The sequence below is a fragment of the Pteronotus mesoamericanus genome, unplaced genomic scaffold, assembly GCF_021234165.1.
Source record: "Pteronotus mesoamericanus isolate MK-2021 breed Mesoamerican mustached bat unplaced genomic scaffold, CSHL_Meso_final scaffold_85, whole genome shotgun sequence".
In the NCBI taxonomy this organism is placed as follows: domain Eukaryota; kingdom Metazoa; phylum Chordata; class Mammalia; order Chiroptera; family Mormoopidae; genus Pteronotus; species Pteronotus mesoamericanus.
The window spans coordinates 37,660,854-37,673,003 of NW_026555329.1; the positions used below are offsets into that span (position 1 = coordinate 37,660,854).

At 39.4% G+C, this 12,150-nt stretch overlaps 1 protein-coding gene across 1 annotated transcript in view; it reads right to left on the reverse strand.

Annotated features, from left to right (window-relative positions):
• Window positions 1-263: 263 nt before the first annotated feature.
• The window catches only part of PUS7 (pseudouridine synthase 7), a 65,249-nt gene continuing 53,362 nt past the window's right edge, over window positions 264-12,150 (reverse strand). Inside the window, exons 13-16 of the mRNA XM_054564439.1 lie at window positions 8,622-8,723; window positions 2,375-2,504; window positions 1,903-1,994; window positions 264-1,313 (exon numbers count right to left, since the gene is read on the reverse strand). Coding sequence (XP_054420414.1) covers window positions 1,177-1,313; window positions 1,903-1,994; window positions 2,375-2,504; window positions 8,622-8,723 — 461 coding nt within the window. The 3' untranslated portion in view covers window positions 264-1,176. The remainder of the gene's footprint in view (window positions 1,314-1,902; window positions 1,995-2,374; window positions 2,505-8,621; window positions 8,724-12,150) is intronic.

Below are 12,150 nucleotides of genomic sequence, written 5' to 3' on the forward strand. Positions count from 1 at the left end.
GTTGGTTAATGCAGCCAGGAAAGTGGACTCATCACACAGAGCCCTATTTCCCAGATGAGGGAAACATAGTATCATTTTCACACCTCACACCGATCATGACACACCTTTGTGTCCACATCATTTTCAAAGATCCTTCAATAGTTCCTTATCTTCAATGAGGGCTAAGATTATCATGTACACTCAGTTTTAGACATTTATTTGATTTATTACTTTAACCAGTAGAAAGGAGTTTTAAAAAATATTTATTATATTTGGTTCTAGAAATAATAAAAAATAAAAATTGGTACACTTACGTCACAGACCCTTGGAAAGGCATATTCATCTTTTCACACCAGAGAAGAGTTTTACACAACGCCAGAAATGGAAATACCTAAGCAGTTGGTGGCAAAGGTTAATGCTGTTAAGAGGAGCCCTTGTAAATTTTTTAAGTTTCTTCTCTGCTGTCATTTATTTTGGGGCAAATACCAGTCCAGTGGAAGGAGTTCTGAACATAAAAGGCACCTAGAGTAAAAATTAGACCTTAACTAATAAAAATAGGTACATCATGTTTACATCAAGAAAAAAGGTTCTATTGATGCAACTCTCCTGCAAGACAATAATATAAATGCAAAAGCCACTGCAGCTAAAAATATCTATAAACAATTGCCTATACCTGATATATAAGCTAAATAATGACAATCACTTTTGTGTTCATAAATCCAGATGCTTTATCATCATTTAAGTAAGCATGAGTACTATATTAATATTCATAGGTCAGGGGTGCTCTCCTTAGTTATCCATCGTTGAGATTTGTTGTGTTTTCTCTTAAAATGTATTACTGTATACTCCTTTCATGGGTGTTAAAAATTTCTATTGTCCTTCAAGAATGTAGCAAAATCTAAAACTGCTACTTTAAGTCAAACTCTTTTTTAATTATTATAAAGCCAGTAACGGTGACATTTTACTATGATTTAAGCACCTGAAATATATTGTGACCAATTCTCTGAGCTAGAATTAGGATCCTCAGGATTTGTATATGTGTATAAATATTGCAAATTAAGCTAATAAAAACTTGAAAAAATACAAATAATCTTTCACTACAAAGATCCAAAATCCACTATGAGTCTGTACTAAGAGAAAGATGAACAGGAAGCCAGTAAACATTTGTATGCATTTTCTAATCTGGGGACAAAGGACTCAGCGGAACCAGGTGGTGTTCAGCTGGGTCTGGTTCTTGATGCTGGTATCCATTTTCAGCACTTCTCGAATGGCCATGGTAGCGTAGGTAGAAGGAGGAAGAGAAAAATCCATCTTCAGAGCTCTGTATTTGCCTTCTGTCAGGCAAGAGAGAAGAGAACAGTCAGAAAAGTAGGGCAGCTGCAGGCTGACTGGGGCGTAATCAAGCAAAAGAACTGTGCTCTTTTCCCCAGGCTGCTGCTTCCCAGGGGGCCTTGGAGAATGAGCCGGGGAAGTAAGAGAGCTGTGGAACTGTCATAAAAAGGGCAGATGACAGAATACCACAGGAGAGCAATGCATGTAAAATAAATAAATAAATAAATAAATAAATTTGGAGCACAGGGTGAAGACAAAGGAATGGCACAAGAATTTGACAATGATAATGTAAATTTAATGTTTTAGACTCTCTTTCTGGGTTTTCACTCACCTTTGCTAACTCTCAATGGGGATGGGGAGAAAATATGCAATCACCTAAAATCAAAGTCTTCTCTGTCACTCCTTTTCAGTGGGATTTACTGTTTTAATCACTGACCTCCAATTATAATCATAAAACTGAGATGACAAAACACAAAACAGAAATTACAGAGTGCATGGGAAGTGGTGGTGATTATAAGAGTTTTCCAAAAAATGTTTTTGTATGAGAAGTATTTCCAAGTTGACACAGTCCTGATGGCCGAGCACACTCACCTGAAGCAAACACTGGCGGGGGCTTCCCTTCAAGGTTGTCCACATCTGTGTTGAAGAGTGGAATTTTAGGGTCATCATATGCGACAACTTCCCTTTAAAACACGTAAGTAAAAAAAAGTATAAATATGAACTTCCATAAAAGGTACTAAGTCGCTCAGTGCCATTTGTTTAGCAAGGAAAACACACAGGTTATTGTAGACTATAGTGGAACTACTCAATAACAGAACAGGGTCAGATTTTAAATATAAATATTGTCTTTATATTATTATACATCACAGTTGACAGATAATGCCAGCCTACATATAATTTATTTCTTGATTTGAAAAATACCAAAAGTAGCAGTAATAATATGATTAATAACAATTACCACTTATATACCCGGTGGTAAGTACTGAAAAAATATATATGTGGTTCGAAAGCTTAAAATATCACATAGTAATTCAATTTTATTTCATTCTGGACTGTTACTCACCAGCTGACATTCTGAGGACGAATAATAATCTTTCGGTAGGCCCCTGATAAGGAATAATCTCGAATTTTGTGTCTCATGTTGTCAATATCAAGATTGTCTGCAGTGAGCATTTCTCTGTAGGCTTCACTAACTAACAAAAAAATACAAAAAGTTAGTTGGAATATAACATGTCAGCAAGCTACCTTGAACTAGGCTACAAATAGAGTAATATGTAACTTGTGTTGGATTGCCCTAAAAAAAGTAGCCTTGCTAAATTACAATCCAGCCTAATTTCTGGAATCAAAACTTCGTGACTTACTAACCAGGACTAGGTGTCTCCATCTTAGGTTTGGCTGACTTGTAAGTTATCTTTGCAACCAGCCACAGTATCTGGGGAGTAAGGTTCCCAAGCTAGTTACCAAAAGCCATTTCATCAGAAGTTACTAAACCACAATTTATAGGTGCTCAGAGATGAAAGAGACCATATACTGAATCCTTGAATTCTTTCTGGCAGAAAGTAGTTATAAATAAATGCATAAAAATAAGAGACCTGGGAAAACCATCTGGTTTACCCTGGCAGCACCTGATGTAGAACGTCTTTCCTAACACCTGAGAGATACAGTCCTCCAGCCTGTGCTTGAATGTTGATAGTTACAGGGAACTACTTCCTTGTGAGGTACGCAATTAGAAAGTTCTCCTGTTCCAAGCTGAAATCTGCTTCCTGTAACTTCTGTTGACTGCTTGGAAACACAGCGGAGTAACTGCCCACTTCCACACGTATTAACTATTAGACTTTTAAGCTGTATCTTCTCTAGGCCAAACAATGATTCCTTCAACTGTCCCTCCTTTGACATTCTGCATTCCCCACTAAAATCCCTATCTGCCTTGTGGGCAACAGGCTTATGTTCAATAGTAACTCCAGGCATTTTTTAAAATTGAATTTAATACCATATAAGTTTATGTGTACAGCCCAATAAAACGCCATCTGCACACGGCATCCTGTGCCCATCGCCCCAAACAAAGTCTCTTTTCCTCCCCATCCCCCCTTCCTTTGCCCACCTTCCCCCCTCCTCACCCTCCTTTCCCTCTGGCTATCACCACACTGTTGTCTGTGTCTATGTGTTATATGTATTGGGTTAGCTAAAGAGTTCATTTGGTTTTTTCTGTACAATGGCTCTAGTAGTGCTTAGCTGGCTTTAACTTCAAAACAATTTTGTTAGACTATATTGTAACAGCTGTCTTATCAGTGTGCATTAAAAAAATCAAAATTGGTGAATTTTTATGCAGCCATTTTAATATTGAAGATGGAAAGAGATAAGCAACATTTTTGGCGTATTATACATTATTATTTCAAGACAGAAAAATTTAACTGAAATGCAAAAAAAGACTTGTGCATTGTATTGTATGGAGAAAGTGCTGTGACTGATCAATCATGTCAAAAGTGGTTTGCAAAGTTTCTTGGCACTATTGCCATTTTGGCCAAATAATTCTTTGCTTTGGGACTGTCTTTTGCATTGGAAGATGTTTAGCAGCACCCCTGGCCTCTACCCACTAGATGCCAATAGTGGGAGATAGCCAACATACTCGAAATATCCATATCAGTAAAATCATTGGTGAAAATGAAAAATGTATCTTTTCTTTTACAGAAAAAACTAAATGGAATTTTTTGGCCAACCCAACATACGGGTTTTTTTCTACCTAATCCTTTTACCTTCTTTCATCTAGACCCCCAACTCCAGATACTTTCTATGGAGACTAGTATCAAACTGAGCCTTTTCTATTTATACATCTGATCTTTGCGCATACATATGAAAATTTACATTTAACCCTATTTAAATGACCTTTTTAAATACTTCTTTTTCATATAATTAATATTAACTATTTTGGGTTACACTATTTGCAAATATGATAAGCAGATTTCTTTACTCAAGTTATAAAAAATGTTAGGTACACCAGGATCAAGGAAAGACTCCCTCACAACACACTTATCAGGACAACCCCTAAATCAAGTGCTGTGGGACACCAGTATAATAGGCAGTTAGACAGCAGAGCAAGAATGGTAGGTGAGGTACAAAAGGTCACCAGGGCCTGGAAAGCCCTGGGTGCCTCCCAATGAACAACTGTGCAGTGGGACCTTGCTCCCAGGGTGACCTTTGCTCCCTAGCATATCACTGGTGATGCTGTTTAGACCCCATGACTTTTCATTATCGCTGGCCATGCACTTTGGATTCTCCCCTGATCTTCCCTCCTCTGCACGTTGCTAGTCATGTGGCAGACCCCCTTTGGGGAGGAACAAATAAGAGCCCTGACATGACCACTCCCTTAAGCATTAAGCCCTTAGGGCAATGAACTTCTGGTAAACATCAACTAATCTGAGGAACAAGTCCAGGACTTCTGGGCAAGATGGAGGCATATATAGACATGCTTTGCCTCCTTGCACAACAATAAGAAGGATGATAACCAATGTAAAAACGAAACAAAAAACCAGAACTACCAGAAAATCAAACTTTATGGAAGTCTGACCATCAAGGAGTTACAGAAGAAACATTCATCCAGATGGGTAGGAGGGGCAGAGACGGACAGCCTGGGTGGAGAGGATGCATAGTGAGATGCTGGCTGCGGCAAGTGGAACAGGCGGTCCCCCATTCACATGCGATGGGTAAAAGCCAGGAGGGACAACTGGGGAGAGAGCAATCCCAGCCCCAGGCCAGACCGCACAGCTTACAGTTCTGGCACCGGGAAATAAAGCCTCATAACCTATGGCTGTAAAAACCAGTGACGGTTGTGACAGCGGAAGAAAGTGCCAGTCTCACAGGGGATTCCATTTAAAGGGCCCACAGGGTCCTAGAACATACACAAACCCACCCACTCAGGGAATCAGCACCAGGGTAGCAGTTAGGAGGGTGCCAGTAGCTTACAGGAAGTGGAAAGTGACTGAAAATGGGGTGAGAGCCAAGCAAGTAGCATTATTCCCTGACCCACCCCCCAACATACAGGCCAAAGTGGTGAAGTGGATTGCCTGCTCTGGTGAATACCTAAGGCTCCGCCCCTTACAATGTAACAGGTGCACCAACATAGGGAATCAAAGCAGCTCTATCCAATACACAGAGAGACATGGAGGCTGCCAAACTGAGGAGACATAAATATGGCCCAAATGAAAGAACAGATCGAAACTCCAGAAAAAGAACTAAGCAACATGAAGATAGCCAATCTATCAGATGTGGAGTTCAAAACACTGGTAATCAGGATGTTCACAAAATGACTGAGTACAGCCACAAAATAAAGGAAGAAGTGAAGACTATACAAAGGGATATAAAGAAAAATACATAGGGAACCAACAGTGAAGGGAAGGAAGCTGGTACTGAAATCAACAATTTGGAACAAAAGGAAAAAATAAACATTCAACCGGAACAGAACAAAAAAATAAGAATTCAAAAAAATGAGGAGAGGCTTAGAAATCTCTGGGACAACTTTAAACGTTCCAACATCTGAATCACAGGGATGCCAGTAGAAGAGGAAGAGCAAGAAGCTACAAACTTATTTGAAAAGATGAAAGAAAACTTCCCCCATTTGGTGAAGGAAATAGACATGCAAGTCCACGAAGCACAGAGAGTCCCAAACAAGTTGGACCCAAAGAGGGCCACACTATGACACATCATAATTAAAATGCCAAAGGTTAAAGATTAAGAGAGAATCTTAAAAACAGCAAGAGAAAAGCAGCGAGTTACCTACGAAGGAGTTCCCATAAGACTAGCAGCTGATTTCTCAGAAGAGACCATGCAGGCAAGAAGGGACTGGCAGGAAGTATTCAAAGTGATGAAAAGTAAGGACCTACAATCCAAGATTACTCTATCCAGCAAATCTATCATTTAGAATTGAAGGGCAGAAAAAGTGCTTCCCAGACAAGGTAAAGCTAAAGGAGTTCATTATTACCAAGCCCTTATTATATGAAATGTTAAAGGGACTAATCTAAGGAAAAAAAAGATCAAAACTATGAACAGTAAAATGACAACAAACTCACAACGATCAACAACTGAACCTAAAAACAAAAACAAACTAAAACAACCAGAACAGGAACAAAGTCTTAGAAATGGAGGCCACATGGAGAATTATCAGCAGGGAGGAGGAAGGGAGAGAATGAGAGAAAAAGTACAGGGAATAAGAAACATAATTGGTAGATACAAAATAGACAAGAGAATGTTAAGAATAGTATAGGAAATGGAGAAGCCAAAGAACTTACATGTATGAACCAGGGATATGAACTGGGGTTGGGGATGGACTGCTGGAGGGAATGGGGGTACTGGGTGGAAGGGTTTGTAAAGGGGGGGAAAATGGGACACTGGTAATAGCATAATCAATAAAATATACTTAATTTAAAAAAAAACCCTCAAAAAAAATCTTAGGAAGAAAGCCTCGGGTCTCTTAACCACGAGACAGAGCTTTGGTCAAACTAGAGATGACATCTAAGCCTCAATTGTGTTTTAGCTCCCAGGCCCAGAAAATCAGCAAGGTCAAGTGGGGCAACACCATGGCTAACATGGGACCAGCTATGATCACTAATGACCCCCTGCCCTGGTGCCAATCAATCAGTAGAAACCACAACCCTGAGGAAACACCTGGAAAGCTGTTGAATGTTTTGTTGAGATCCTCTCCTGGGAACGCCCCTAAGTTATCCAGCTTCAGAGAGCAGATGAAAACCCTCAGGATGTAGGACTCAGCCCACTTCCTTCTCCAGGGCGGTACCCTTTCTCTTTGGAGCATGTCAGTACCTTCCCGTCTCCTTTCCAGGTACATTTTTTCCGCTCTTCTTTTCCCTAAGCTCCATGGGCTCTTCTTTTGTTTCTGTTAACTTGTTTCCTGAGCCCACGCAGCCCAGCTGGCTCACTTTTTCCAGGGCTTAATTCTTCTTCCTCTGTGACTTTCTAAATAAATTTTTGCTTGTATCTGAATTTTTTCTTAGCCAGAACTCAGGTACTGAGGTTGCTGAACCAAGGTCCAATCGCTGGCAACATTCTGGTGCTGTTTCACTATCAACACAAGTGTGTATGTTATGAATCCACAGGCCTGGATTACCACCTATCCAGTGTGTGAGCCCATGTCTTGGCCACAAGGTTTTCATGACCGGCTCCGTCAAAGGCTGTGCTGAATTTGTTTTAATTGATACTAGTAAAAGTTTCTGATCCTGAGAGGTTTCTTTCTTAGAAAGAAGGAAAGCGTGGCTATGAGCATCTAATTGCCTTCATTTGGCTAGTTCCTGGTACTGGTCTCAGTTCCTTACTGCGTCACCAACCTGGACAGGCAGACCACACCCCTCACTTATCTATTTCTCCCATGCAGTCTCCCTTCTTTTTTCTCCTCCTTTTCCCTCAACAAAATCAACCTCACACAAGTATTAAGAACACAGCAACTTAACTTAATCAACGTGTAAATGGCAGATTACCATTTAACTCTTACAAGTATTTGCATTATCAAAGAAGAGTGTTAACCCTAATTATTTCATTAATTATAAAATTTCAAGGAATATAACATTGATAAATAAAATAATTCTGGCCTCTTCAGAGAAAAGATGTCTTAGAAGGAGAACACCTGCCACAGCCCTGCCTTGGCTAGGGTAAACCTCCAGGGTCAGTTTCACCAAGTTGATCTCGTGCTCAGAGCTGCTTTCTTTTTTAAATTTCTGAATCCTGGAACAGTAAAAGTTCCAATTTCCTCCCTACCCTCACCAATGGCATCCATGAAGGTAACATAAGTAATTCTTAACAGGCTCTGGGGAATTGGAAATAATATTCTAATTTTTCACTTGATTAACTTCTGTACTTGTTGACTTTTAAAACACAATGAGAAGATAGTACTTAGATGGCAAAAAAGGTTAAAAAAAAGTCAAGTTATCCATTCAGTTTCTCAAGGACTCTCCAAACCCTCTCCCCATCCTTAGTAAGAACTAGTGAATTTCAGAAATTTAAATAATAATCCAATAATAACAACAACACTAGTAACACCACCACCAATACCACCACCACCACCACCACCACCACCTTGTTTCTTAATTTAAACCATTCATCAGAACGCATACCTTTCTGGGAGCTTCTACAAGTAAACATAATTTATATATGTTTGAAATCTATACATTTTTCAAATCTAATGGATAGCAGAATTCTAAAAATCTATGTAAAAATACAAATTTTTTTTCCTCTTTCTCTACTCTTGGCAGACAGTGGCTTAATTATGTTAGACTTTGTTTAACTATTTCCCCATACAGGGAACTTACTTTTATGCTTTGGGTAGATAACATCAAAACCAGGCAAGGGCATTACCACATCATGGATGGAGTAATTATTAACATCCTCCTCCTCAATGTAGGTGGCTGTGGCTAAAAATTCACAAATGAATACATTAGGAAAATAGGCAATATTTTCATGAACTTAGCCTTCTAAACTTATACACATCTAAGAAGTCAGAAGTGCAAGCGACTACAGTTCTGTGGCCTACAAAGCTTAAATGAAGTTGCAGTATATACCCTTCTCTTTTCTATTCTACCCAAGAAACAAAAATCATAGACTTAGAAAAAATACAAACTTAAAACTTTTACTTTTCAGCTGCTCTCATTTTTGGGGAATGCTTCCTTTTGACAATCAGTTTCTTTTTCTTATTAAACAGTGCTACAAAATACTATTTGGAAAGCTATCTCAAATTAATACATTTTGTTAAAAGCATAAACAATGTAAAAAAACAGTCTGTGGTTAGAGGATAAAATATGGTGGCTCACAGGACATTAAAATACTCTGTATGTGAACAATACTGGGTGAGAAAAAATATTTTTAAAAAATTTTAAACAAAATTCACACTTTATGTTGAAATAAATTATAAAAATTTGCTCTCTTCACCAAATAACAGCAATATTTTCTGTATTTTTCCAGATAACCATAAAATACATTTTTGTAGGTTTTCCAGGTTTTGCTTACAAATCAGGAAGAGGCAGTAGATATAAGTAATGGAAAAAGACAGAAAAAACTGACTCATTGGTTGTCAGTATCCATGGCCTCTAATCCTCTTGGCCATGAAACAGAAATGTTTTGACATACACCTTATGAAGATATAGGTTCAACAAAGGCATGTAAACAGCAACAACCACATGTGGAACAACAATGGCAGGTTCTTCCATTCAATCTTTAACTGTAACTTGATCCTTTAAGTTCATTCAATAAAGAGAAAAAAATTAACACTGAAATCTGTGTTTGGCAAGCTCACATGTTCCTTTCATTGTCTGATAACTCCCTTAACTTTCATTATAGATTTTTAACAGCATACTTAAAACTCCTGCTATTCAAAGGTTAGCCATGAGCTTCATTGTAAAACTTTATAAAATTGTATTCCCTCCTCCCACACCTCCTTAAAATTTATTTCTTCAAAGAACTGATAACTTAATACCCAACAACTTGATCCACAGTAATAATAAATGTTACATCTAAATGACTGAAGGAAAACAATTCCGAAGTGCCATTAGCAGAAATGAGGCAGAAGGGTAGCCTGGCACTCTGTCTTCTGGAAGGACAGCTAGTTCTCCAAAAACATGACAGTTCAAACAGGGGCCATTTAAACAGGCAGATTATCAATGGCTAATGTGCTCAAGACAGTTAGTAATTAAGTGGCCTACATACACCTTATACCTTTTCTATGTTTTCAAAATTCTTACACATTTTTTCAGTATCAGATGTAAGAGCCTATTTTAAAAGTCTCTCAGGTATTTTCAATGGTTTCTGAATTATCTGTAGGAATCTCAGTTGTATAGAATCTGATGTATGTGTCTGTTGTTAGTGGAAATTAGGTTCTTGCCTGGTATCACTATCACAAGGAAAGCATTCCAAGGAATGCACACATGGGAGATTGTGGTGGGGCATGGTTTATTCATGTGGGGACAGAAGCTGCCCCCTAGGTTTCCAATGCCCCATCTCCCTCTGTCTCGCTATGGAAAAAGTCCAATCGTGTTCTCAGCAAGGCCAAGATAAAAGCCAGCGTCCAGAGTTTTGCTTCATATTAAACCTTAGTCCTTTGGAGCCTGCAGATGGCTGCTAAGCAGTCTCAAGTCTCCATCCAGGTAACTTAGCTGCTTCAGTAACAAGAGTCCACGTTGCTGCTGGCCATGTGGCTGCTATGGCCACATGGCTATACGGAGAGAACGCGCGAGCACACAGACAAGCATATTACCAGGTAGGTGAGAGAGAAAGAGAGCTTAGTCCTTCTGGAGCCCATGTCATTTGCTGCGGACCAGTAGCTGCTAGACCCACATGGTTGCATTTTTCTGGGCGAGAGAGCTGAAGAACAAGTGGGCTAGTGCATCGCTGTGTGGGCGACTTCTATATTAAAGCACAGTCCAGCATCCGGCTAGCTTAGCATGTGTTTCCTGCTGTAATCCATTTCAGGCTCCCTCCTAGACTGCCTGTGGAGTGGCACAGTCACGGGCCACAGGGCTGCTAGGGACACATGGCCATGAGAACAGGTGAGTGCACTGTGTGAGTGCACATCACAAGCAAGAGAGAGCTTCTTTCTTCCCCTGGGGTTATATCCAGGAGCTTGGGTTTCAGATGGACCAGGTACTTTCCTAAAATGACCAATCAACTCCCCAAGTTCCCATGGGCTTTGGATGGGTCCACACCCCATTACTGACAGGACTTCATGGTCCAGCACCTTTCCCCATACCCCCCAACAATCCAGTACCACAGCTGGGGAGGTCATTGTCTTGTTCCCTTTGCCCTCTTTCCTTTATCAATATCTAGCTACACACCAATAATAACATGTCCACCATTGAATCCAATTATGTTTTGTATCAAAATTTGTAAAGCAAAGCTAAGTTACTCGATCTTTGGTCTGTCAAAGTATTCCTGAGGTATGCTTGGAGACACTTTCATCCATTGTCATAGCATTCATTCTCAGTCTTCTTCACAGGAAGAACACATAGGACTTTCAATGATGCATAAACATTAGGAAAAAACTTGATGTAAGGCAGGCAAAGGGCTTCATATAAATGTTGGATGGAAGCTCTGTATCTTTCCCTCTGTGTTCCCACTTGATTCTCCAACAGTGCACCTCAGCAGAGAGTGTATCAAAATTGGGCAAGTCAGTGTTGTACACATCAGCATGGTGCTCCTCCCATGTACTGCATCTGAGCTGCTCCATGACAGAGGGCACAAGAGATAAGCATTTAAGAGTCTTGAGGTACTGTTCTGAGAATATATTTTTCAGTTCCTGAATAATGTGCTTCACTGTTGGGGCATTTAGAGCTTCTTTACAGTAACTCTCAGAGATCTACTGAGATTCCAGGTTCCCTTGCTGAGCTCTGTGGAATTTTCCAGGGAGCTTTATCTGAATATCAATTTTGGTTGCCAAACTTGTGGCTTCCTCAAATCAAAATTCTTGATAAATTTCAATATTTTCCATCACTGCATTGAATTAATGCAGCACTGCAGTAAAGCTACTGGCTGCAAAGAAGACGTAGGAAGTTTATCCCTGGAGATTTTTCCTACAGGCTCTTCTAAAAGACAGAACATTTTCAAGAATGACAATGGTAACGATGAAATAAAAATCTGTTACTGCACTAGAGTACAAATGTTGGCCTGTTATATAGTTATTACATCAAATGTTTGTGTCACTATTTTTATCACCTAACATAAAACAAATGCTTGTGTAGAAGGTCCACTAAAATTTCAAAAGCATCATGCCTGCCTGTCCACTGACAATGGTAAATTTCCTTTAGTTCTTTACCCCTTTCTTAATTGTTCTGATACAGGACAGCAATTATA